Source organism: Sphaeramia orbicularis, chromosome 7 (assembly GCF_902148855.1).
Source record: "Sphaeramia orbicularis chromosome 7, fSphaOr1.1, whole genome shotgun sequence".
NCBI lineage: Eukaryota > Metazoa > Chordata > Actinopteri > Kurtiformes > Apogonidae > Sphaeramia > Sphaeramia orbicularis.
In genome coordinates this window covers 4925979-4953247 of record NC_043963.1, presented here as the reverse complement: position 1 = coordinate 4953247, position 27269 = coordinate 4925979, and the positions used below count along the sequence as shown (strand labels likewise).

The 27269-nt window shown below is 37.9% G+C and overlaps 1 protein-coding gene across 1 annotated transcript; it reads left to right on the top strand.

Moving 5' to 3' along the window:
- The first annotated feature begins 610 nt into the window (after positions 1-610).
- Positions 611-27269, top strand: LOC115422024 (uncharacterized). The gene is made up of 23 exons (XM_030138064.1): positions 611-647; positions 2228-3608; positions 3948-4188; positions 4962-5117; positions 5840-5938; positions 6061-6295; positions 9087-9202; positions 10539-10679; positions 12733-12840; positions 12916-13054; positions 14164-14604; positions 17590-17634; positions 17721-17800; positions 17886-17998; positions 19142-19325; positions 19495-19579; positions 21180-21325; positions 21417-21507; positions 22748-22896; positions 22969-23054; positions 24617-24686; positions 25563-25684; positions 26960-27269. The coding sequence occupies exons 1-23, from the start codon at positions 611-613 to the stop codon at positions 27267-27269; spliced, it is 4575 nt and encodes a 1524-aa protein (XP_029993924.1).

Sequence of the window (27269 nt, the reverse complement as noted above, 5' to 3'; positions counted from 1 at the left end):
CGTGAGTTAGCATTAGCAACACTAGCTAGCGTTAATGTTTTGACTCTCGGCTGAGAATTTTCTTTTTTTTTTACACCTTCACTGGAACAAAAATGTTAAAGTAATGACAGTTAGAGAAGTTACACTACTTGAATGAGAGTCAACCATTATATTTCTGTACTTTATAAACGTGTTTCTCTGTTTTTAAACGTGGTACCGTTAATTGCTGTGGTTCTTATACTTGTGTCGCATTGTTTTTCACACAGACAAAAACAGTGACCTAACGGCTAAGATTAAAATATTCAGAGTAATTTTGTTTGAGTTATATTGTAAATCGAGTCATTTTTTAGCTGTTATCGATGAGGTATAAAGTTTCCAGTTGGCCGTTTTTTGTACAGTATCAGTCCCTCATGGCCGCTTCAGGAAACGGATAAAAGCTGATCTGAGTTCAGTAAAACATAGAATTACACCTCTGAATGTACGGTCGACGCTAACAGTGAAACTGTTCACCGGTCAGTGTCTCATCACATTCTGACACGATGTGATCAAGTACATAATTTTCATTCAGTTTTGTTTAGTTTTTGGAACAATGTCCGTAACCGGACCCGGTTCCGGTTGAATGGAATTTACTATGGACCGCATGGGTACTCATCTCATTGATGTGATTGGTTAGAGTGGTTACTTGCTCTAATCTGATTGGTTCATTTACTGAATCAACTGGAATCACATTGGTTTCTCTGTGCTGAGTTTACGTCCCCTCTGTAAAATGAAAATCTGTGTCCGTTGTCTATTTATTACGCTTCTACTACACAGTCGCAGTCTTTAAATATTTTATCTGGATTTTAAAAGCAATGATTTCCAGTTTTATATATTGTAAAACAAACTCATCAGACTTTTATTTCAAACTTTAAAGCACATGTTAATAGGGTAAGAACGATTCCTTTGCACTTCCGCTTTCCAATAGACGTGAATGCACCACTTCCGCGGGAAACATAAGCAGTATCTACACGAACGTGGAGGAATGGGAAACAACCTGATGTATTCTGGACAATCAAGGAGACTTGATTCCATCTGTGCTTGGGGTTTGTTTTATCACAGTGTTTATGTCATGTTTTATTTAATAGATATTAACTCTGGGATGTGAACAATGATAGAACAGCAAGTCATGCAACACAGGAATTTACTTTCCACCCTTGTGTTTTTCTGCATTTAATTCGAACATTTGTGAAAACAATTGTATTATAATAACATGATGTGTGAGTCCTTATATTGTGTTTTTTCTTTATTAAATTAAGTGCATCTGATGTTAAAAACAATCCAGAAAGTACATTTTTAAGAACTAAAAGTCAGAAATTCATGTTGAAGGATTAGATTTGTATTGAAAATCAGCTGTGATCGCTGCATATACCATTATTTAAATCTTCCTCCTATATTTGGTCAAGAAAATATGATTTGTCTTATGTATTCCATACATTTTGCATACTTATATATTTATATTTCTTTTACTTATCACATGGAAAGTATTTATCTAGTACATACTATACAAGCTGCTTGTTCTAATTGCATTTTAATAGAATGTTTTAATATATATACTTAAGTATATGTTTTAGACCTGTGTGTGTGTGTGTGTGTGTGTGTGTGTGTGTACACACACACACACACACACTATATACAGTGCAAAAGTTCTAGACTGCCCTTTAGATTTGTAGTTTTTGCAGTGTTGAAATGAACATGCATATTTATTTCTCAGTCTCTTTTCTTCAGATACAGGAAAATGCAGGAAATTTCCCCTATTTTCTTGTTGCATGTTAATTTCAATGCTGCAAAAACAACAAATCTAAAGGCTGCCTAAAACTTTTGCACAGTACTGTGTATATATGTATGTGTATATGTATGTATGTATTTATATGTGTGTGTGTGTATTTGTCAAAAGGTCATTAAAGTTGATTGAATTATAAAGATAACATCACTTGTTTATAGTTTTAAATGTGTTGTAGAACTTTAAATAAATGCAATAGAAATGTTTGTGTTTTAGATTATCATTGATCCTGCTGCAACAAAACAATTAAAATAAATGGAATGAACACTAGTTAAAAATGTGCTGCAAAGTTTTTAGTCAAATAGCAACAGAAAACCATCACAGATGAAGGGAAAACTCAATATCAGATCTTACAAACCTGCAGAATGTGATATAAAATGTATTAAATCAAAGAATGAGTATCTGAGTGTGTTTTTATTTCTGTTACAGTCGATGGTTCCTCTAAGAGGATTCTTCAAAAGGAGAAGATGAAGAACCAACTGATGGTAAAACAGGACACCAAACAGAGGGAGCGTTTGAGCAGGAGTATGGATGTGATCTCCTTAATATCAGATGATGAAGATGATGTGACGACAGAACAGGAACCAGAGAAAATGGACACGACCACAAAAGAGGAAGCAGACCAACGTCATCTGAGATGGAATGACACCTGTCTGCGCTTTGTCAGAAAATACTGCATCAATGTCCGTTCACATCTGAGCGCCGACTGTCACATCAATGCCATCATGAGTCAGAGGTCAGAGGTCATCCGAGCCTGTTCTAAGACGCCGTTCTGCCTGTATCTGTACACCGGGGTGAAGCTGGGTCCAGGGGAGACCATCACTGTCGTTCTAATTGGATACTTTGATCAGAGGTCAGGGGTCAGCGTGGTGAGGCTGCTGGACACGCTGCAGAAGGACGTCCGTTTCCAAACCTCTGAGGATCAACGCCTGCTGATGGAGCTGCTGGTGAAGCTCCAGCTCCCACTGTCCAACCTGGTGGTGTTTTACTGTGACGCCCCACACCCTGAGGCCTTCGTGTCTCAAATCCTGGCCTTAAACCCCACTGTGGTCTCGCTCTGCCGCCTCCCGGGGTTGGCGGAACGGGCGTGTCGAGCTGGACTCTTGGCCTCATTCAGCTACGTTGGGGACCTGGTCCGAGACCTCCACCGTCACTGCTCCACCACCAACTCCGTGAACGGCACCCTGAAGGAGCTGTTCGCCGACTCAGGGTCTTACAACCCACTGTGTCCTGAGTCTGGTGATGTCTCCTTCATCATCCACATCGTCCAGAAGTTGGTCGCCATCTGGTGGGACGTGATGGAGTATTTTAAATCTTTGAGTCCAGAAAGAAGTGTGGAATGCCTCCGATCACAGCTCATGGATCCCAAAGTCCATCTGGACTTTCTTTTCCTGTCCCACGCCCTAGAGCCGCTCCGGGCACTTCAGAATCTGCAGGGAGGTGGGTCATGTGACACGGCCGTAGAGCTGCAGCTGACCGCCATGTTGGTCAACACCTACGCGGCCAGTCTCCTCCGCCCCTCTGCCGCAGAGCGTTTCCTCCGAAGGCCGGACCTGCTGCTCCTCTACAGTGAGAAGGATCTGCTCCCCTCCACCGAGGTCAACATTGGGTTTCAAGCCGCGAACTTCTTGTTGGCGGCCCCGTTGACAGACGTCAGTGAGCAGCAGGACTTTGTGAACAGAGTCGTGGCGTTTTACAGAGCAGCGCTGCACAGTTTAGTGGGAAGTATTCCAAAACAACTTGGACCCATGGTTCTAAAGAACATCGGCACAATGCTGAAACATCCCACAAACATCACGGTACGACCACAGTCTGTTTATTTAACTGTGTGACAGACAACAGGGCCGTTAGAGGTCACAACTAGGATCTGAAGGATTAAAGATTACAGTAGTAAATTCATGGGAAAAGGAACAGTAATCCTGCAGCTCATGGGTGTCAAACTATGAACTATAGCCTCTTTTACACAGCACTTCTGTTACGGGAGCCTTTATTCCGGAATGATGTCTGTGTAAAAGAAGTGGTGGATCATTTGGTTCCACTTTTATTGCAGCTTTGTAACTCCTCTGGAGGTAGTAACAGACCGTGATAAAGGTGGAATCTTGATTCCGGAATGCTATATAAAAGGAACACCTCTCATTCCGCAACCAAGGTGTGACGTTTTGATGATGGTGACCCCCACGCTGGAGAGACAGCAGGCACATATGGAGGCACTGGCATGGATTCTGTGGCAGCCGCCCTGGGTACTGCAGCTTCATACCACTGGTGCTGCAGCTACATGCCATTTTCACCCGTGGCGCAAAGCTGCAGCTGCCATGGAATCCATGCCAGTGCCTCCATATGCACCCGCTGTCACTCCGGGGGGATTTGAAAATGAGCGCGGGCTGTGTACGGTAAACAAAACCATCAACGCGACCAGACAGATGTGGAACTGGGGAGACGCCCAGATCCACCAGCTGTTGCCTCTTCGGGTGGACGACTCTATCCATGCTAACATTTGTGGAACGGTGAAAGACTCTGGAGAGGTTAGCAACACCGCTATGCTCAGGGTATTTCCAACGTGGAAGTGATACGTCCCACTATACGCTGCGCTGTGTCACCGCCTCTTTGATTCTGGAATGTAGGTCCGCTGTGTAAAAGTCCAGCCTGTTTTACCTCTGTTACTCCTTTGGCTTGGCTGTGGAAATCGGTAAAGAGGTGGGATCAGCATCTCACCTTTTTTCCAGGCTCTCTGTGTAAAAGTGTTTTATAAAGTCACACATTTGTGTGGAAAAAAAATGCAGAATTTCTCAAATTAAAATGTTAAATTTATGTGGAAAAAAAATTTACATTTTCAAGAGAAAAGTCACTAATTTATGAGATAGCTCTGAGTTTATAAAACCATCAATTTTTACAACGCATAAAGTCAAATTAGAGTTTTTACATTATGAGAAGTTGTGAATTTACAGAGAAAATGTTTTTATTTAAGGTGTTCAAGTCATCAGGTCCTCAGTGTAGTTCAGTGTTTTCTGGTGATTCTTTAGAGTCTGTTTGCACTAAAACTGTTCAGTTCATCCACTTTAACCTGCAGTAGTTTGTGTCATAAGCAGATTTTACTCAAGTTGATTTAGAATTATAAAAACCTTATTACTTGTAATGTGTGTCTGTGTGTGTTTTGTGTTTTCAGAAAAATAAACTGTCTGGTCAGCTGCTGTCAGAGCTCTACATGCAGCTCATGGGTTTAGATAAAAACACTCAACAGCTGATATCGCAATATGCCATCGTTGTAAAGATGATGAATGAGGACGAGAAAGGAGGAGGAGAAATTCACAGCTGGTCGACGGTAAAACAACAAACACCATGATGAATAAATGGAATCATTAGTCTGTTCAGTTGATCATGAAGAAGCTTTGCCATTTCCCAAGTCTAAAAATGTATTTTCTTATTTTTTTATTTAGATGTTTGTTTATCAGGGACACGAAATATAAAAACAAAGACAATATAGACAAAAATATCCAGCAGTAACCACAGACGGATAAGAACAGGAGACTACCAGTACAATAAAAGGACAATAAAAGTCAATGTTCACAGGCTTGTTTCACTTTCAACCATTGTTTTCTTTTCTTCTGTTTTTCTTCACAGCAAATATTTTGTTGAATGTCTCTCGTTATAAGATGGTGCATTGGTCAGGAGGAAATAGAATTAACCTAAGCGATAAGCAAGAAAGTTGTACGGTCCGTGACAGGGCCATGTTTTGTGGTTTTATGATACACGTATTATTGTGATTAATGATGTGTATTGGTTGGTGCAGAGTTCAAAATCGGTCAATAACATTCAGTAATTTTCAGCTGTGTAATGTGTCATATATGTACAGCTGCTAAACATACATATCTTGTTTGTATACTCATATATTGTCTGTTTATTAGGAATTTTATTTTCTTACGCCTTGTCCATAGAAGAATGTTTAGTTCCTCTCTTGCTTTCATTGAACTCTGTGGGGTCGTACTCACTTGCCTTTGACTTTGTGTGGAACGACGTCAAACATTCTGATTCTGATTGGTCCAGGTTGTGCGAGCCACGAGGCAGTTCTCTACGCTCCATAAACTCCTCCTCATCCTCCTGGCCTTCCCCAACTCTCTGCACAGGACAAAGGTGTTTGACAAGGTAAGAGCGTCTAATTGACAGTTACCCTTAAAAGTACTTGAAAAGGGCTTGGATTTGACCTTGGAAAATGTGTACGAACCCTGTTAATAACACATTCAGTAACTGTCTTGTTCTTTCTGAAGGTTCTCAGCAGTCATCTCTCCGGTATAACTGAACCATCCAGAGCATCTCAGCAAACGGGGAAGTGTAACGGTCGACCTAAAACCCGCAGGAGAAAGGTGCCTCTTGTGCGGACCCACAGCAGGGCGGAGGACGACCAGGACTTTTCTTCAGATCCTGAGTTTCAGAATAAACCCAAAGTAAAGATTCCACCGGTTCCTCGATACAGTGACTCTGACTGCACAGAAAACTCCTCAGGTAAGAAATGCACATACAAACATACAACACACGACCATTCATTTAACTCTATAGGCCGCCTAGATTTCTATATTTTGTTTTTGCAATAAAAGTCAGAAAATGTCATTTTTGCCAATTCTTTTGCGCCTTTTTGTCAGGAAGAGCTTAACTCTCAATATCTGGCCATTAATCATCATTATTATATGTGATACATGCTTAAAACATTGTTTATTTTATTTTTATTTTTTTTTATTTAACCAGGAAAAAAGCTCATTGAGATTAAAACTCTCTTTTTTAATGGTGTCGTGGCCAAGACAGCAGCAGCAGAAGTTACACAAAATAGAGATCACAGCCATACGTCCACACTAAAAATATACATGAAACACAATGAAAGTCAGTTCTAAAACCAAAACATAAAAAACTAAACTAAGAACATACATATAAAACACCATCAGTAATTTAAAAGGTACTTAAAGTATAACAACAACGTTCCTTAAAAGCATCTCAAAGCAGAACCCGATTCAATCAGTTAGAAAAACATCTACATCCAAATTTATCCTTTTCCCACTGATTTAGAATGACTTTGAATGTGATTGTAAAAAAAAAACTTTTTAATTATATTTATTATCAAAAACAACCAAGTGTACAGAGCGAAACTTTATGAGATTACAGAAATAAACTGTCACCTGGTAAGATAAAATAAGATAACATAAAGAACATATGACTTTATTTATTCCACCATGGGGACATTTCACAGTTACCAGAAGCAACAAACAACTTACAAGTGCAAAGAAACAGAGAAGCGAAAAAAAAACACAAATGAGTGAGAATGAAAATATAAAGAGAAAAATAAGAAATTTGGTATTTATATAAATATTAATTTAACTAAAGCCTTTAAATTAAAAATTAAATATAATTAAGTTTTTACATCATCATGGCTGCACATGTACATGTTGTGATATGGGGGGTTTTACATGTTGACCTTTTACAGTCTAGGTTGTTATAGTGGTGGTCTGAAAAGGGTTAATGTCTTAAAAATCCCAGAAGTAACCAGCGTCTGTTTTATTCCAGATGTGGTGGACGTGACTGAAGAGTGTAAATTATCTTTCAGTAGCAGAAAATGGACCACGCCAAGTAAGAAATACAACTGTTTGTCTGTGTCGGGGGTCATTTGCCCAGGTCATCCTTCTTCTAGGTTCAACTAGACTAGTTTTGTTCTTTTTAAAATGTTTCATCTTTCTTCCAAGAGACCTCTTCAGTTCTAATTGCTTGTGGGGGAAAGTGGACGTATAAACCAGTAGGGGGATGGTCTGTGGAGGTTGTTCTTTCCATATGTTGATGACCTTAAGTGTGAGGGTCATATGGGGGGGGTCCTGGGTTTCAGGGTCGTTAGTGGGTATTTTGTGTGAGTTTCAGGGTCATTGTTCAAGTCCTTCAGGATGTGTGATTGCTTGTAGGTGATTGTAGTGCTGCGTTTCCACTACATGGAACCGGCTCAGCTCGGCTCGACTCGGTACTCCTGCAGACCGTTTCCATTACAGGATACTACTGACTTTACAGTACCTGGACATCATAGCGATGCGGCGCGTTATTTCCGTGTCGTCTGTTCAGAGAGTTGCTGAAAACTCGCTCGTTGCGTGTTGTCTCGTCTGAATTTTTACATCGTCCACCAAAGACTGAACCTCCTCGACCGACCATGGTGTAGTTTTGGGCTGTTATCATGTGGATTAATGTACCGCTATATTTACTGCCCACTTCTGCATCTGTTTTTTGTAAAACGGTGGGTCACAGAGAAAACTGTCTGACCAATCAGTGGTCTGCAGTGTTATACGTAATGGTTTAGTATCGCTTAGAACCTCGGCGGAGGTGATACCAAAAAACTAGTACCGGGTACCAGATTCCAGGTCGTTTTTCGTAATGGAAACACAAAAAGGCTGAGTCGAGTCGAGCTGGTACCACATAGTGGAAACGCAGCATAGATGTAGAAGGTTGTTTATTACCCCGCCCCCCAAAGGGGAGGCAAGGGGTATTTTTTTTTGGTTCGGTTTGTTTCTTTGCTTAACACTTTAGCCGCAAAACAATTGGTTGAACTCATACCATATTGGGTTTATAGATTACCAGTGACCCAGAATAGATGTGGTTGCATTTTGGGAAAAGTGGATCAAAGTTCAAGTTTTTTATGAATTTTTAAAATCTTTTTTTCCCCATTTACTTGTAATGGAGGAAGTGTGTCTATGATGACATCAGCACACGCATAGACATGATGACATCAGCTGGATTGATGCCAAAATGAGCTACAATACGTGCGAGGGCCGGGGTTGGTTGTGCCTGGAAACACTTGTTTATATTTTGTAACAAGTAACGATACTGTGCATTAAAATGTATGGGAGTAGAAGTATGCAGCAGAGTTCGGAAATATAGTGAAGTAAAAGTGAAAGTAAACAGAATAAAAAAATACTCAGTAAAGTACAAATTCTCCCAAAACATTCTTGAATACAGTAGTGAAGTATTAGTACTGCGTTATTATACAACACTGGCTCCTTTGTATCTTTGTAAGTCCATAAATACAGGGGATGGATTCACCTGTGTGCTATCGATGGCTTTTTCCTTCTCCAGCTTTTGGAGGGATTCTGTAACTTAGAAATAAATAAGAAGAGCAACTGTGTCGAATAAAGAACATGTGACTGTATGAGTGAAGTGGATAAGGTGCAGACAGGATGTGTGATGGTTGAACTCAGATGCACTGAGTGGACGTTTATGAATAAATAAAAACATGATATAAAATGTACAGATGGATTTGTGTCTTCTACAGGTGAAATAAAAGCTGAAGTCGAGATTGTGATCGAGAGCGACGACGACAAAACCCCACGATCAACAAAAACAACAAAAGAGCAACAACAAAAAAAGAAGGACTCATCAAATCGACAGGTAAAGTCTGATGCTTCTACGTTTAGAAAAGAGGCTCATGAAAAACACGTATGTGCAGCATTATGGTAAATATTCAGGGTTTGTTGATCTAGCACATTTACTTTCCTTTTCCTCAGTTTTGTAACAACATATTGATACGTTTAGGCTTCTTCTGTCGAGTAAAGCTTTAACCTTAAGGTCAGAATTTAACGAGCCCAGATTTGAATTCAAATATCACCTAAATAAGTCCTAATACCCCAAACCATACCCAGTTACAGATTAATATAAAATAAAACATCCTGGATCCAAGACATACAGTCCTGAGCAGAGCTGAAATGATTATACAGGTTTATTTCTCATTCTCTTGTGCGAAATACAACAGAAATATACAGGAAATATGTTCACAGCCTTAAAAGACACAAAAAACAGAACTAAATGTGTTACAAAGTCACTCTTTAGTGTGACCTCTGACCCCATGACAAGAAACAGCGCAAACAATTAGAACCATCTGACGTGTGTTGAATCAAACCTGATATTTGGTACATTTTGTTCAGTTTATTGATAGTTTTGTTTGTTTTTGTTCATTTTATTGAATATTTTATTCATTTTGTTGATTACTTTGTTCAATTTGTTGATTATTTTGTAAATTTTTTTCCAACATATTAATTATTTTGGTAATTTTTGTAAAAATTTTTGACAGTTTTGTTAATTTTGTGCAACTTGTTGATTATTTTGTTAATTTTGGTCAAATTTTTTGATTACTTTGTTAATTTTTGTCCAACTTGTTGATTATTTTTGTCATTTTTCCTTGTTATTTTATTCATCTTGTTTATTTTTTTGTTATTTTGTTCATTTTTGTTCAAATTGTAGGTTATTTTTGGTCATATTGTAGATTATTTTCTTCATTTTGTGATAAATTTTTTGCTAATTTTGTTTGTTTTTGGGTACTTTGTTCATTTTGTTGATTATTTTTGTTCATTTTGTTTGTTACTTCATTCATTTTGTTGATTATTTATTCCTTTTGTTGATTATTTTGTTAATTTTTTGGTTTTATTCATTTTTTATTAATTTGTTCATTTTGTTGATTATTTTATTCATTTTGCTTGTTATTTTTGTTCATTTTTGTTCATTTTGTTGATACTGTAAACATCCTCACACATTAACTCAACTTGTCTGTGAATTAAAGCTTAGAGGGACAGGAGGCTAAATTCAGATGAGACTATTGAAACGGTTTTATCTTTTCTATACGAGAGTAGAAAAACTCAAACGTCCACATTCTCTTTCATGAATGTGTTTTCTCATCTCTTCCAATGGAGTCTTATGAGTGTTATTGACTTTGTGTTTGCATCGTGTCCAGGATGACAAAGGGGATCTGGTGTTGGCCCAGGTGGACGGGTTCCGTTTCCTCTGGCCTTCAGTCGTGGTTTCCTGCCCAGAGAAGGACCAGGTTCAGGGGAAGATCACAGTGGAGTTTTATGGGCAGAGGATCGTCTCCCAGGTCAGTGATACACATGAGCACAGGGGTTCGTACCTTTTAACTCTTTCCCCACCGGAGTGCGTTACATTAAGTTTTCCAGCCTTGTCAGCTTTGTTGGTAAAATCATTGGCAAGGAAATACCTTTAAGTCCTAAAATCTTCGTGAATACAGTTGTGGAAAAAATTCTTCGCCCACCCTTCAATTTCTTGTTCATTTTAATGCCTGGTCCAACTAAAGGTACATTTGTTTGGACAAATATAATGATAACAACAATAATAGTTCATAGTAGTTTAATTTCAGAGCTGATATCTATCCATTTTCCATGTTTTCTTGATAATAACCAAAATCACTTCAGTTCTTACATCAATATCTACGTTATTGTACTGACAAAAACAGTGCTTTTAGACATTCCATGTTTTCTTTTCTGTCCGTTTTAGTCACATGATACACACGGGAGTGACTTTATTGCATAACCATTGTTTCTGATGACTTTTGATGATCTAATCATTTTTTCCGCTACTGTAGTTATCCATAGAATCTTATAATTTCCAAAAATGTCAGACCCTTGCTAGATATTTGTTTTCTGGAAGCTACGCTGGGAAAAAATCCAAATCTTATCAAGTGTATTTTTGTCATTTCTAGTCAAAACATCTCATCACACTTAAAATAAGACATAAGCACCTAAAGAGTAACTTTTCAGTGAGATATAAGAACCTAGTTTTAGACAATAGATCAGAATCTGAATAGTTCTGAATAAATCTTACCAAGATCCTTTTCACTTGTTCCACTGGCAGATTTTTTTGCTTGAATTAAGAATTTTTTGCTTGAAAATCTGCTAATGGAACAAGTGAAAAGGATCTTGGTGAGATTTATTCAGAACTATTCAGATTCTGATCTATTGTCTATAAATCAGTTCTTATATCTCACTGAAAAGTTACTCTTTAGGTGATTCGGTCTTATTTTAAGTGTGATGAGATCTTTGGACTAGAAATGGGAAAAATACACTTTGTAAGATTTAGATTTTTTTCCCAGTGTAAACGGTGAATAGCCAGATCATGGAAATGTGACACCCCCATTAGTGCTTCACAGTGGCTGAAGGGAAGGATTATTATCCCGCCCCCCAAAGGGGAGGTAAAGGGTATTGTTTTTGGTTTGGTTTGTTTTTCTTTGTTCCTTTGTTTAACACTTCAGCAGCAAAACTGTTGGTTGAATTCATACCAAATTGGGTTCATAGATTACCAGTGACCCAGAACAGATGTGATTACATTTTGGGAAAAGTGGGTCAAAGTTCAAATTTTTTTTCTGACTTTAAAAAAGTCTTCCCAAGTATTTATAATGTGCGAAATATGTGCAAGGGACGGAGGTTGTTGTTCCTGGTACCACTTGTTTATCTTGCTCTAGAAAAGATAAGTTACACAACAAAGAAGAGACTTGACAAGTTTTGGGAAATATGGACCATTTTACTGCAATTTTCTTGAAAATAATAATATACCTGTTGATGGCTGGATGGATGACATAAAAATTGATATATATTCTTATTTATATGACTGTTTTTTTTTCTGTAATATTATTAGTTGTTGTTTCTTTCTTGTGTGTGTATCTTGTATTTTTATTTACAGATATGCTCTCTATGTGCCTTGTTTGTTTGTAACTTGTTGTCTTGGTTGAAAGAAGAAAATCTCAATACATACATGTTAAAAAAAAAAGGAAAGTTTCCAGCCAGCGCCAGCCTTTTTGATCATATCCATTACATTTTGAAAGCTCTCTGCAAATGTTGTGTTAGGAGTATATGAACACTGATGCATCAAAAGAAAGAACAGAACTTCAAAACACAAAAAGCTATTTTATTCTTTGTGCATTCATTTGTGAAGTATAAACATTTGCATTCTGGCAATTTTCAGAGAAACAGGACATTGATATAAAACTGAAATTAAAATGGATGCCATGGCATTCCCCTCATTCCATCACTTTAATTTATAGTTCTTGAATTCCAGTTTTTCTTCATGTCCACGTATTTTTTTCCTCCTAACTGATGCTAAATCAGCAGAGTTTGACCTTTTTTTTTAAATTCCAGGTTGATGTGAATTCTCTGAAACCTTTTGCTGAATTCTCCCAGTATTTCTGCTCCAACTCCTTTGCCATCTTCGTCACCTACAGAGAAGCCGTCTTCCTGTCACTGCAGGTGTGTGTCTGTTCACTCACTTTTCCATAAAACACATCAATACATGTGTGTTAAACCTTTACATCCTGTCGTCAGGAGGCAGCTGTTCGTTGTCAGAAACAGTTTTCGGCATCGTCTGGTGATAAAGAGGATCTGCTGAAGGAGATGATGGACTGGGCCTTCGCAGGGTTTCAGCCGACCGGACCAAGATTTAATGCAGGACAATCAATAAATGGTATGAACAAAAATGTATTATATTTTTTAGAAATATATATTTGTTTATTGGTTTTTTTCTTTCTTAGACACACAAAACAAAACAAAAAAAACACAGACTGGGAGCTGTAAAAATGAATAAATAAAAAAAATAATATGTATACATATACACACATGCACATACATTCTATATGTATGGGCGGTACAATATACATTATATAGTATACAATACAATACAATGGAAGCTGATTAGAATGCAAATAATTTGTTATACAAATGCTCGAACACGTATTTTAGAGGGATGTTAACTCTGACATTGGTGAATAATGAACAGAACTTTAATGAGGACAGAGGGGAGTATAAATGGACTGTGTGATATGGAGTAAATACATTTATATATTATACATTTTATATATTATTATAGTATTTATATAAATTGATATAGTTGTAGGTTATTTAAAAATATAATTGAGATGATCGTATAAGGTTTAAATTATATGGAAAAATATAATTATAAATTATAGTCAGTTGTATTGATAAGGGTTTATATTTAACACATATGTAGTGGATTATGATGTAGAATTACGCTATATGGACAAAAGTATGTGGACACGTTGAATTCAGGTGTTTTTTTTTCCAACAGGGGTCTGGGATACAAAACGATGACTAATGTCAGAATATAGTTTTATATTGGGATAAATATCATTGCTTTAGTTAGTTTGGTTTAAATTATTATTTTTGTTTCCAAAATGCCTCAGAGATGGTTTTTACTTAATTTCTCAACATTGATTTTTTTTTTTTTTTTTATCTATGACTGTGATTTTTAATGTTCTTACTCTAAATTTCTAAAATATTTTTCCTGCTCTGACTGTAAATAATAATTATGAGGAAGAAAAATCTCCCATTACACTTTAAGGAAACATTGATGCTTATAAACTATATGGACATAAATATTAGGACACATCATGTCTACAGCTGTAAGATGTCCTGTTCATGAGGATTTGACATAAAAATATCATTATTTCCTTTCCATTATAAAACATACAACATATTAATGAAGAAACTACACCTGAATCCATGAGAAATGAAACAGAACATGTATGACATGTGTTGTGACGTTCCTCTCACCAGGTGTAACTGAAAGAAACAACCAGCCGAAGGCGAAGAAGCAGCTGTTTGTGAAAGCCAACCCCCCCCAGGTGAACGGCACTTGTAAACACCCCTACGACCTGAAGGAGGTGTCCGTCCGTCTGACCAGACTGTCCATGGAGACATCCACCCCCACCCCCACCCCCACTCCCACCCCCATGGCCACAGACGGAAAACCCGAGTGGAGGAAGACGGGGAACGCCGGATTGGAGAAGGAGGACTGGGAGAGGGTGGGAGGAATAGGAGTGGGGAGGGGCAGAGGAAGAGGAGTCAAGGGTCTGAGGAAGAAGAGCAGCCTGTTTGATGGGTTCGACAACGACACGTCTCCAGACTTTGTTCCGTATAAGAAGAGGCCGTACAGAGTTCACGCCAAGGCCAACGAGTTGACCAGTGTCTACACCCAACCTGACCAGAAAGTCAGAGGTACAACACTCACGCCGATGAATTTATGGGATCTGAGCCCCATTATAGACAACAAACTGAACAATAACACTGAGCCTGTTTACATAATCATCAAAGTCCCATAACTGGGAGTAATCAGATAATTGTAATAATCAGATCTGATATATTTACATGCACTTCAGAATAACGTTATTATCGTTAACGAAAACTAACGCAGTGGCGAAAACTAGAATTGTGAAAACATTTTCATTAACTGAAATAAATAAAAACTATAATTAAAAGAAAAAAAAAAGATAACTAATTGAAACTGTATTGTGTGCTTACAAAACTAACTAAAACATATAAAAATTATGGATAAAATTCCCTTTGTTTTCGTCTTTGGCAATGTCGGATTGATACAAAATCGATTTATTTCCCTCAAGCAATTTTAGCTAGCGGCACCATACGATATTTAAAGGTCCGTCCCTTCTCGTCACTTGTAGTGTAGAGTTGTCTTCTGGTCCCCACTCTACCTGGAAACATGGAGACTAAAGTTGGGAGAAAGCAGCAGAGTCCTGTCTGGGATTTATTTGAATACAACAGCGAAAAAGATAAAAGATCTAAAAAAAAAATAAAACTAAACTGAAGTTAAGCATTTAGAAAATAACGAAAACTAATAAAAACTACCAAACCTGCTCTAAAAACTAATTAAAACTAACTGAATTAGAGAAAAAAAGTCAAAACTAAATAAAACTAGAAGCACTCGGAGAGCACAGACCTCCGCCAAGGCTGATCAGTGGCCCCCCCCCCCCGTGGGCCCCCCCGCGCCAAGGAGGTTATGTTTTTGCCAGGGTTTGTTTGTCTGTTTGTTTGTTTGTTTGTCTGTCTGTTAGTGTGCAACATAACTCAAAAAGTTATGGACAGATTTTGATGAAATTTTCTGGTCTGCGCCCCCCCTGTGGGCCCCCCCACCCCCGATCACCACCAAAATTTAATCATTTCTTCCCTATCCCATTTCCGACAAACCCTGAAAATTTCATCCAAATCTGTCCATAACTTTTTGAGTCATGTTGCACACTAACGGACAGACAAACAAACAAACAAACCCTGGCAACAACATAACCTCCTTGGCGGAGGTAACTAAACAGTAATGAAAAATTCAAACTATTATAACCTTGCTTTAGAAATATGAAAAGTCAGAGTCAGCTTTATTGTCAGTTGTCATACATGTTCATCACAGACAGAAGACTGACTGCAGAACAAACAGAGAAAAACTAGCTTAAATCCCTATGGATAAATACACTCCTCTAGCTGTGGAAACATTTCCCTATGGCAGTAGGTCTAGAATAGAGAATTGCCTTTATTGTCATTTGACAGTACAAAGTATATCAAACGAAACTGAGCCTCAGTCATTATTACTGCATTTTCCGGACTATAGAGCACACTTGAATATAAGCCACACCCACCAAATTTTAAAAGAAAAAAATATTTGTACATATATAGGCTGCACCTGACTATAAGCCACAGGTGTCCACGTTGTAACATGAAATATTTGCACAGACAGATGGTAAACAGACAGATTATTTAAATATTTATTTCCATCCTTAACTCCTTTTTTCCAAACAGTGCCTTTAACACGGCAGTAAAACGGCAGTAACATGGCTGGTTCAAAAACCCAGAAAAGTCATTGATCTGTATCTTCATCTTCCTCTTGCTCATTGAAACCACTGCATTCATCTTCTTCAGTGTCGGAGTTGAACATCCTCAGAAAGGCTCCGTCACACACCACCTCAGTCTCTCTTCCGTTGTCTCTCATTGTCACTTCTGTGCTGCAGCTCTATTTCCTTCTTGGACAGACACATCGATTGGTTTGAACTTAAAAGCTGTATCATATGCATTTCTTCATCTGTTTTCCATGATGAGGGTTTGTGCATGACATGCAAAATGATTGTTAAAAGTTAAGCTTAAAGGTGCGGGAGACTTTTGTGACCATTTTTTCATCAAATCTGTCAAACCTCAGTCATATCCTCAGTATCACGAATCTGTAAGTCTTTCTGTGATTCCTCACCTGAATCTCTTGCATTACGGTGAACAGTTTCGTAGTGCCATCCACCATAAAAAAGAAACATGTGTTTACATTCAGAGCCAGGAGGTAACTCGGGCATCTTCGGAATTTTGTCACGACATGCATTGTGGGAAGCAAAGGCTCGTGCTGCCGCCTGACAGTGGCAACGGCAGCACGACCATATGGTATTATATGGATGAAACAAACACGACGCAGAAACAGCTGAAGCGTGGAAACGGCTGGAGGAGTATGCATAGAGGGAAGGGAGCTCCTGCTGTTTCTGCGTTGTGTTTGTAGCAGCTGCCGGCGTTTCCCACAGTGCATGTCGCGACAAAATTCCGAAGATGCCCGAGTTACCTCCCAGCTCTGTTTGTAAACACATGGTTTGTTTCTGGCGGATGGCACTAAGAAACTGTTCACCGTAATGCAAGCGATTCAGGTGAGTAATGACAGAAAGACTGACGGATTCGTGATACTGAAGATATGACTGAGGTTTGACAGATCTGATGCAAAATTGGTCACAAAAGTCTCCCGCACCTTTAAATCTTCTCATCTTCCATCACCTCTTCCATCTGTCTCTCACTTTTGTGCTTCCTGCTAGAGCGCCCCCTGGAGGCTGTTAGCCTGTAAAAATCTGTACTTGAGCTGCATCGTTGTATAAGCCACAGGGTTCAAAGTGTGAGAAAAAAGTAGCAGCTTATAGCCCGGAAAATACGGTAGTAATCGGTCAAAGTATGTCAAAAAAGAAATAACTGAGGAAGAAAATACATGAATTTTTTTGTTTAGTTCAGCAAAAATTGCAACTAAAACACTGCAGATGGTCAAAAGAGGAGGACGAGTTTAATTTATATTGCATTAAAGTGCTTAAATGTGTTCAGTTCTATTTAATCGTAGTTTTCCTACATTAAAGCAGGTCACTGTTTGATACTGAACTATCTGCGTTCCTTTGTGTTGTGTTGCAGAGCAGATCATACGGACGATCATGAACTTGAAATTGGACATCGAAGGTGAGCGTTGAACCACACACATCCATTTAACGTCTGAACCTGGTGTTTTTTAAATTAAATGTCTGTGTTTTGTGTCTGTTTGTCAGGTTTCTGTCTGTGTTGTGGGACTGAAAAGGTGGAGGTCCTTCACCCTCTGTTTAAAGGAAGCCTCTGTTCCAAGTGTAAAGTAAGAGACTCCAGACGCCTCCTGTTGAACCAGTTTATCAGTGAATGAAGCTCAGCTCAGTCTGTGTTTTTTTTTTTATCTATAGAACAACTTTACAGAGACTCTGTACCGATATGATGAGGACGGGTATCAGTCGTACTGCACCATCTGCTGTTATGGGATGGAGGTCATCCTGTGTGGCAACGACAGCTGCTCCAGGTCTGTCTGTCTGTGTCTGCATTCCACCTCCACTTGCTTTTCTTCTTCCTCTTCATCACTTCCCTCAATGTGTCCTCATGCAATCATTTCCAATATAGAGCACTAATCCTGTAAAATGGGAATTATGTGGAATAAGTCATGCAATAATCTTCTGTTCTTGGAATAACAACAATATTTATTCAATACTTAATCAAAATATATGTCTGTCTGTCTGTCTAGACCTGAGTTCATAGGTATACTAACTGTTAATATTGTGTGTATTCATATTTTATGTCTATTTTTTCAATTTGCCATGGCCATGGCCATGGCTCAGTTGGTAGAGCGGGTCGTCCAATAACCGAAGGGTTGGCGGTTCGAATCCCGCTCTGTCCTAGTCAGTCCGTTGTGTCCTTGGGCAAGACACTTCACCCTCCTTGCCTCCAGTGCCACCCACACTGGTGTATGAATGTTCGGTGGTGGTCGGAGGGGCCGTAGGCGCAAAATGGCAGCCACGCTTCTGTCAGTCTGCCCCAGGGCAGCTGTGGCTACAGATTCAGTTTACCACCACCAGAGGGAGAATGTGAGCGCGAATGAATAATGGGTCAATAATGTAAAGCGCTTTGGGTGTCTAGAAAGGCGCTATATAAATCCAATCCATTATTATTATTATTAATTTTTATTGTACTTTTAGCTCTATCTTATTTTACTTTTGTAAAATTTTGTATTCTATTTTTATTTTTTGGAATTTTATATTCGCACTATTCTTATTTTCTGACGTTTTTTTTTTTTTTATTAATATTGTTGCACTGACTGGAGTAGTACTCTTTATTTCATTGTACACAATTACAAGTACAAAGGCTATTCTATTCCATTCCATTCTATTCTCTTCTGTTCTATTGTATTCTGTTCCCTTTCATTCTATTCTATTCTGTCCTGTTCTGTTCAATTCTATTCTGTTCTTTTCTATTCTATTCTATTTTGTTCTATTCTGTTCTATTGTATTATGTTCCGTTGCATTCTATTCTATCCTATTCTGTTGTGTTGTGTTCTATTCAGTTTCATTTTGTTCTGTTACGTTCTATTGTATTGTATTGTATTGTATTGTATTGTATTCTATTCTATTCTATTCTATTCTATTCTATAATCCTCCTCCTCCGTGTGCAGGTCTTTTTGTGACGACTGTCTGAACATCCTGGTCGGACCTGGAACCTTCGACTCTCTGAAGCTTTTGGAACCGTGGATCTGCTTCCTGTGTGAGCCTCATGAAGCCCACGGCGCCCTGATCCCCAGAGTCGACTGGAGCATCAGGGTCCAGGAGTTATTCGCCAACACCAGCGCCATGGCCTTCGTAAGTGGGCCGCACGTTCTGGATTTGGTTAAATAGTTAACTTAGTTTCAACACTCGTTCTGTTCGGACTGTTCCACATGTGTTCAGTCTGTTTTATGTCACTGTTCTGACGAGTTCATTGGTTCTGAACATTTGTATTAAAACAGATGCTGTGTCATTTCTGTTTCAGGAGCCTCATCGTGTTTATCCGTCCATTACTGCCAACCTGCGCAGACCTATTCGAGTTCTGTCGCTGTTCGACGGCATCGCCACAGGTTCGTGTTCACACCTGGACCAGTTCAGTGACATCAGAGCCTTTTCCACCATGTCCACAGGAACTTTTTATTTACAGGAGTTTATTCACCTGGTCAAAGGATTCCCGTTGGTCTGTGTGGTGTTTGTGTTTCCACCTCAGACAAAGAAAGAACATTTGTTCAAATCAGGCTCCGGCATTTGTAGTCGTCGCCTCAAAGTTCTGCTGAATTTATTTTAAACATATTCTGTAAATATGTCAGACAAGGTTTAGGCTTATTATCCACAACGTATTCACATAGACAAATTATTCAAGTTGTTCATTTTGTTGGTTATTATGTCAGTTTTTGTTAATTTTCTTGATTATTTTACAAATTTTTGTTCATTTTCTTGGTCTTTTTTTGTATAGTTTATTTCCTTGATCATTTTGTTCATTTTGTTGATTATTTTACTGTTTTGTTAATTTTCTTGATAGTGTTTTTGTTCATTTTCTTAATTATTTTGTTCGTTTTTGTCCTTCTTGACTCTTCCTTTTTTTGTTAATTTTCTTAACGTTTCTGTTTTTGTTCATTTTCTTGATTATTTTGTTCATTTTTGTTCATTTTCTGGATTATTTTACAAATTTTGTTCTTTTTTTTATTTTTTTTGGTCCGTTTTCTTGATTATTTTACAAATTTTTCTTTTTTGAGTTTTTTGGTCCATTTTCTTGATTATTTTGTTTGTTTTTGTTCATATCTTGATTATTTTGTTCGTTTTTGTTCATTTTCTTGATCATTTTGTTTTTGGTTAATTTTCTTGATTATTGTTTGCTTTTGTTAATTTTCTTGATTATTTTGTTAGTTATTGTTAATTTTCTTGATTATTTTGTTCAATTTTGTTCATTTTGTTGATTATTTTGTTCAATTTTGTTGATTATTTTACTAATTTTTGCAAATTTTCTTGATTATTTTTTTGTTTTGTTCATTTTCCTGATTATTGTTTTTGTTCATTTTTTTGATTTTTTTTTTTTTTTTTTTTTTTTAGGTTTTGTTCATTTCCTTGATCATTTTCTTGATTATTTTGCTCCATCTCTTTCTTTCCCATATTATTACAATGCACTTGTAGGAACAGGCTTCTTTGAGTGTGTTTATCTCTGTCTGTCCGTCTGAATACAGATTACTTTGGTCAAATGTTCGTAGTCGTCTCCCACTTCTCGCTCCTTCTCTTCTTTAGCTCCATTTTCCAAATGATCCAAACACAAACCATGTGAATCTTGTAGAAACAGATTAAACCAGTTCACAGATGCCCCTGGATTAAACATGGAAGGTGAACAGAAGTGTGGAACGCTGATAGTGTTCCACCAATCAGAGTTCTTCAACACACAGCCACGCCCCCAAGAATTCCAGGAATCTAAAAAGTCCCGCCCCCTACTAGGAACTTCACTCAAGGATTTTTTTTTTTTTTTTTTTTTTTAAACTGAGTAATTTCAGTGGAAATGCACTGTTTTTCAGATCCAGAGTAAAGTTAAAGTTCCTCTGGTGTTAAAGGGTCTGATGTGATGGGATTGGTTCTAGTTCTGTTTCTTTGTTTGAGTCGGTTCATACTCTTTGTTTAGAACCATAACTTTTGTGGGTTCTTCCTCAGGTTACCTGGTCCTCAAAGACCTGGGCTTCAAAGTGGAGACGTACGTTGCATCAGAAATTTGTGAAGACTCGATCGCCGTGGCATCTGTTAACCACGATGCGAAGATCGTCCACGTGGGTGACGCCAGGTTCATCACCCCGGATGACGTATGTTCACTTTAACCCTGGTCTGGTTTAACATTAACTGTGGCTGAACCAGACTCTGACACCGGTACCGCCTCTGTGTTTGTTGATCCAGATCCGGCGCTGGGGTCCATTTGATCTGCTGATCGGTGGAAGCCCCTGTAATGACCTGTCCATCGTTAATCCGATCAGAAAAGGCCTTTATGGTGAGTACCTTCATGTGTTGGTGTCAGTTCACAGCTGATTCACGTCCTGATGTGGCTCAGGTAATAAAACTAAAGCTGAAACAATTAATTGATTAATCAGTTGATGAAAAAAGGGATTCAGTTACTGTTCTCCTGAATCAAAACTTCATTTCCTTAATTTTGCTGCCGTTAAACATTGGTTCCACTGTTGTTTCACATGGACGCCTATTGTTTTTTGTTTTGTTTTGTTTTGTTTTAAATGATAATAATAAACTTTATTTCGAACATAAGTAGGAATAAAATATAGAGGTGAACAAAAGGCAAAAGGAAATTACAAATTTAAACAGAACACTCCAAAATATTGAAGGTAATAACCAAAAAAAGGAAAAAAAAGTCACAATATACAGCTATTCCAGTGTGGCTCTTTAACACTTTATGCCCGAAATGGAGTAGGAAGAGGCGGAGCTTATATTATCTTACCCCAAATAGAGAGAAATAAATAGATATTCATCAGGAAATGATAGCGCATCTATTCGAGTTCTGAAAATCCTCTCCTGACATAAACCACTGTTTATTAACTGTGCTTGTTTTTTTTTTTTGTGTGCATTTATTGTGATGCACATGATGTCAGGGTCAACACACAGTTGTACATTAGTTCCATGTTCAGTTGTTTATTAGTTGGATCCTTATGTGTTGAAGACTGTAGTGCATATCAGGTTTATAGATGTTATTGGACTGGTTTGTTGTTTTTTATGTTCAGATATTTTAATACTTTTATACATTTATATTTTGTTCATTTTGTTGATTATTTTCTTTGTTTTGTTCATTATTTTGTTCATTTTGTAGATTTTTTTCCTTCATTTTGGTGACTTTTTTCTATCTTCAGAGGAGAATGAAGTTACTTAGACACTGTACATTTGTATCATATACTATATATACCATAGTACATGTTTAAGTACTTTTATGGTGAAAAATTGCACAAACTGCAGTGCACATATTGTTTGTAGATGTAATTTGACCGGTTTATTGTCTATATTCACAGACATTTTATAGAAACTTTTGTTGTGTTGTTTCTATTTACATATTTTTATATATCCCTTTATTTTAATAATTTTTGTGGTTGTTGTTTCAGCTGGTTCAGGCTCAAGTTATCTGTCATTTTCACATTTTACTTTTTCACATTTTGACGAAATGATTGCTATCTGCATCTCTAACTAAACCCACATCCTCTGTGTGTGTACTTGTGCGTTGCGTCCTGCAGAGGGCACCGGCAGGCTGTTCTTCGACTTCTACCGCGTCCTCCAGATGCTGAAGCCCAAAGAGACGGACCCCCGGCCATTCTTCTGGCTCTTCGAGAACGTCGTCTTCATGAACATACACGACAAAGTCAACATCTGCCGCTTCCTGGAGGTCGGTTCTGGTTCTGGTTCTAGTTCTAGTTCTTTATTGGTCTCAGCTCTGACTGTTGGTTCCGTCCTGCAGTGTAACCCGGTCCTGGTGGATGCCATTAAGGTTAGCCCCGCCCACAGAGCGCGGTACTTCTGGGGAAACATCCCAGGGATGAACAGGTGAGAAGGAAAACACGGAGAGACCAGAACCTCCAGGTCCAGTCTGGGTTTGACTGGTCCAGAGCAGCAGTGGTGTCAAGAAACACACTGTCAATTCACATTTAGAATCAGGGTTTTAATGTGTTTATTAGTATTTAATCAGTAAATAAACACACACACAAGTGGGAATATAATCAAAATCAGAATACTTTATTAATCCCAGGGGAAAATTTTGTGTTACAGTTTTTCCATTCAAGTAGAATAAAAAGCAGTAGGAAAGAAATGATTAATACAACGAAAAGAAAAATAAATTTTCTTCTATTTATGGGAAAATATTTCATATTTATGAAGTAATATCAAGGTTTTGTAGTCATACAAAATTAATTCTAGATTCATATCAATGTTTATCCATGTATTTATGTGAAGTAAATTATTCCACATCAGTTTTTATAACATATAAGTAGGACAAACCTCATTTAATCAGATTCTAGTGTTTTATATATTTTCCTTGAATGTTGCACTTCTGTAAAACTCTTTTCTGTGTAATCTTTTAGAAGCGGTGTATGTCCTATAAGACCTGGAGTATTTCAGATTTACTGCCACCTGCTGGTGGAAAAATGATACAACTGTTAGAGTCTGGTTCTGACCAGCTCTAAATGTAAAGGGTCTTGAGATAACATTTGTTTTGATTTGGCACTGAGTAAATAATGTTTGATTGATTGATTTATTGAGTACTAAAGACAGATTTCACATTTACACATAGACTTTATCATCATTCATTTTTACAAGTGACCACAGACTGAAATTGTGCTGCAATGGATCAGCACAGAATTAAACATTAAACATATTATTTAGATACATTGTTACATAATAGTATAGAATTAGATGGATACATCTGTATTACATATTTGTAAATATTAGGTAGATATATACATTTTGAGATATTTGTTTGTATTTTTGTACGTCAGTATTTTTCAGTATATATTTTCAGTATAATTTTCATGTAATAGTTTAATATCGAATCTTTATTTTTACCCCTTAAGAATCTGCTGCTAAACTGATTTTCATTGTTCTCGTTACACTGAAAATAAAGTTTAATTTTTTATCTCCTATTCTTCTAGATTTATTACAAAATATACATCAAATTAATATACATTATATATGGTATATTTCTGTACACAATAAGAAACTACTTGAAAAGATATAAAAGATGCACAAGTGACATGTTTATATTAAACAAATGGATAGAATAGAATAGAACAGAATACAATAGAATAGAATAGCCTTTATTCTCATATTTATTACTATGAAATTAGAAGTGCTACTCCAGTCAGTGCAACAATTTGAATAAAAAACCAAAACATCATAAAATAAAAATAGCTAGAATATAAAATTACAAAAACTAAAATATAAATAGACACAATATTAACAAGATAACAAAGACAAAACATAAAGTCTACAGTACAATAATGAACTCACACGTCGTCTGTGTACATTTGTTTCCTGTTCCATCTGTGTTTTTGACTAGTCTTTAAATTCGTTATAGTTAAACTTCGTGTTTGTGTTTTTTTTTTTCCCATCAGGCCGATCGCTGCCTCGCAGACGGACAAACTGAACCTTCAGGACTGTTTAGAGATCGGCAGAAAAGCCCGGGTCAGTATTTCACCTTCATTTCATTACTTCAACATTAGACGGTTCACGGACACAAACAGTCGCCTCCAACAGCGATAGGGTGGGTGTGGTAATGTTCGCACTGACACAGACTCAGTTCCGTCTGCGTTGCCACGGTAACACTATGCAACATCCACGTTATACATCAACATAACTAGAAGAATGTCAGCTAAAAGTTTAACAAAACCACAGCACAAGTCAAACAACAACTGTTGAAATGGTCACATCTGTAAAGCAGTCTAACAAAGCATGTCAGGAAATTTGGAGGTTTATATCTGAAATCATTTTACAGCTGTAGACATGATGTGTCCCAATATTTATGCCCGTATAGTTTATAAACATCAATATTTCCTTAAAGTTTAATGTAGATTTTTCTTCCTCAGTGAGATGTGAAGAAAGTCGATGGTTAGTTGTGGTAGAAAATTATTATTTACAGTCAGAGCAGGAAAAATATTTTTGAAATTTAGAGGTAGAACATTTAAAATCATAGTCATGGATAAAAAAAAAACCAAACAAAATCAATGTCTGTGTAGGTTCTCATTTGGCCAGGTCATCGTTGAATTTCACTTTGGAGAACTTTGTCCATCCGTGACGCAGTAGTTTTTGATATTTTCATTTAAAAATATTTGAAACTAAATTTTGCCCTTTGAGTCTGTTTAGGATGGCATGTAGACATTTACAGTTATGTGTAATATTTGTCTTAAACTTGTCTGGTTCAAAAGTTATCAATCCAAAGTAGTGGGCGGTCCATCCGTGACTCCCTTGACCCCGCCCATAAATATAAATATGTTGGTTTCGTGTCCTTTCCGGATCGTCTGCTCGTTAATCGCTGTCCTTTGACTGTCGTTTCGTTGCCAGGTGACCAAAGTGAGGACGATCACCACCAACCCCAACTCTCTGAAACAGGGGAAACATGTGTCTCTGCTGCCGGTTCTGTACAACGACAAAGAGGACAACCTGTGGATCACCGAACTGGAAAAGTAAGAGTCACCACCTCTGCACTGGTTCTGTTTCTACCAGTTTAACCCATAAAGACCCAAACATCCACTATCGACTGAAACCATCTACTGACCTGAACTGTTTAATACCTGCTGATCCTCTAATCCTATCAATCCATGTCAATAACTGGTGTAAAATACAGTTCTTCATCTTTTCATGGTCATCAGATATGACCATATTTGGACGTTCAGAGGCTCCATAGTTACCATGGAAACACCATCATCTTCCACAACATTGATTCACCAGTAAAACCCATGGAGTTGGATCAATGACAGTGGATGGACACACTGAGTTTATTTTCAGTTAATAATTAATTTTATTGAAATTCAAATTTTCTCTGTTTTGATATAATAACCTTTGAAAATACTGAGTTTTCATGAACATCTAAGTTCAATATAGGAAATTAAACATAGGAAAATAAATGATTTACAGTGAAAAATGCTAAATACAGAGGATAATATAATAGGTTGATATGTGCACTTTATATCCTGTTATAGTTTAGTCTTCATGCTGTTTATTTATTCTTATTCTAATTTTTACCTTTTTTTAATGCATGACGTTGAACAAGGTGAGAGAGAAACTGTATCGCAATTCTCAGTATGTCATGCCTCCAGTGAACTGACGATAAAAAAATCTTTGAATCTTTGAGTTTGTGAATCTAATAAATGGTGATCAATCATTTAAGAACAGTTAAATAGAGAGAAAAATTCATTTGGGAACTGACACAGACGTAGCTCAGGGCCTTTATGGTTTATGTTTATGCATTTGGCAGACGCTTTTTTCCAAAGCGACTTACAGGGGAAAACCAATCAAATCACTCCAATCAAATTTTATTTATATAGCGCCAGATCACAACAAAAAAGTTATCTCATGACACTTTATATATAGAGTTGGTCAAAACCAGACTCTAAACCAATTTACAGAAACCCAACAGAATCCTCCAGGAGCAAACACTTGTGGTATCCATGGTGCCCAAAGTGCTTTACAATTCCTCACATTCACCCATCCACACTCACACACCAGCGGGCGACTGCTGCCATGCAAGGCGCTGCCTGGCCCTACTGGGAGCAATTTAGGGTTCAGTGTCTTGCCCAAGGACACTTAGACACGTGGACAGTTGGAGCCAGGATTCGAACTGCCGACCCTTTGGTCATTGGACGACCCGCTCTACCAACTGAGCCCCAGCCACCCAGGGTTAATCTGATACTGATCATAAATAGTTCCTGTTTCATGGTGTTTCTGTGTTCCTGCTGTAGAATCTTCGGGTTCCCCAAACATTACACTGATGTGAGGAACATGAACCGTCAGCAGCGGCAGAAGGTTCTGGGGAAGGCGTGGAGCGTCCCTGTCATACGACACCTCTTCGCTCCTCTCAAGGACTACTTCGCCTGTGAGGAGCTGCCGCCCATGACCAACACCACTGCCACCGCCACCGCTGCCACCACCACCGCTACCGTCGCCGTCGCCTCGTCCTTGTCCTCATCTTCATCTTCATCCTCATCCTCGTCTTCATCCTTGTCCTTGTCCTGGTTCTCCCCGCCCACTCCAGAGCAGCAGATCTGTTAG

What these genes read in the sequence shown, in the direction of transcription:
- LOC115422024 (XM_030138064.1), top strand. Translation starts at nt 611, where the DNA reads ATGGACCGCATGGGTACTCATCTCATTGATGTGATTG. An exon ending in AGGACTCATCAAATCGACAG is followed by an intron (nt 9,203 to 10,538) that starts GTAAAGTCTGAT and finishes CATCGTGTCCAG; the next exon opens with GATGACAAAGGGGATCTGGT. An exon ending in AACATCCCAGGGATGAACAG is followed by an intron (nt 23,055 to 24,616) that starts GTGAGAAGGAAA and finishes TTTTCCCATCAG; the next exon opens with GCCGATCGCTGCCTCGCAGA.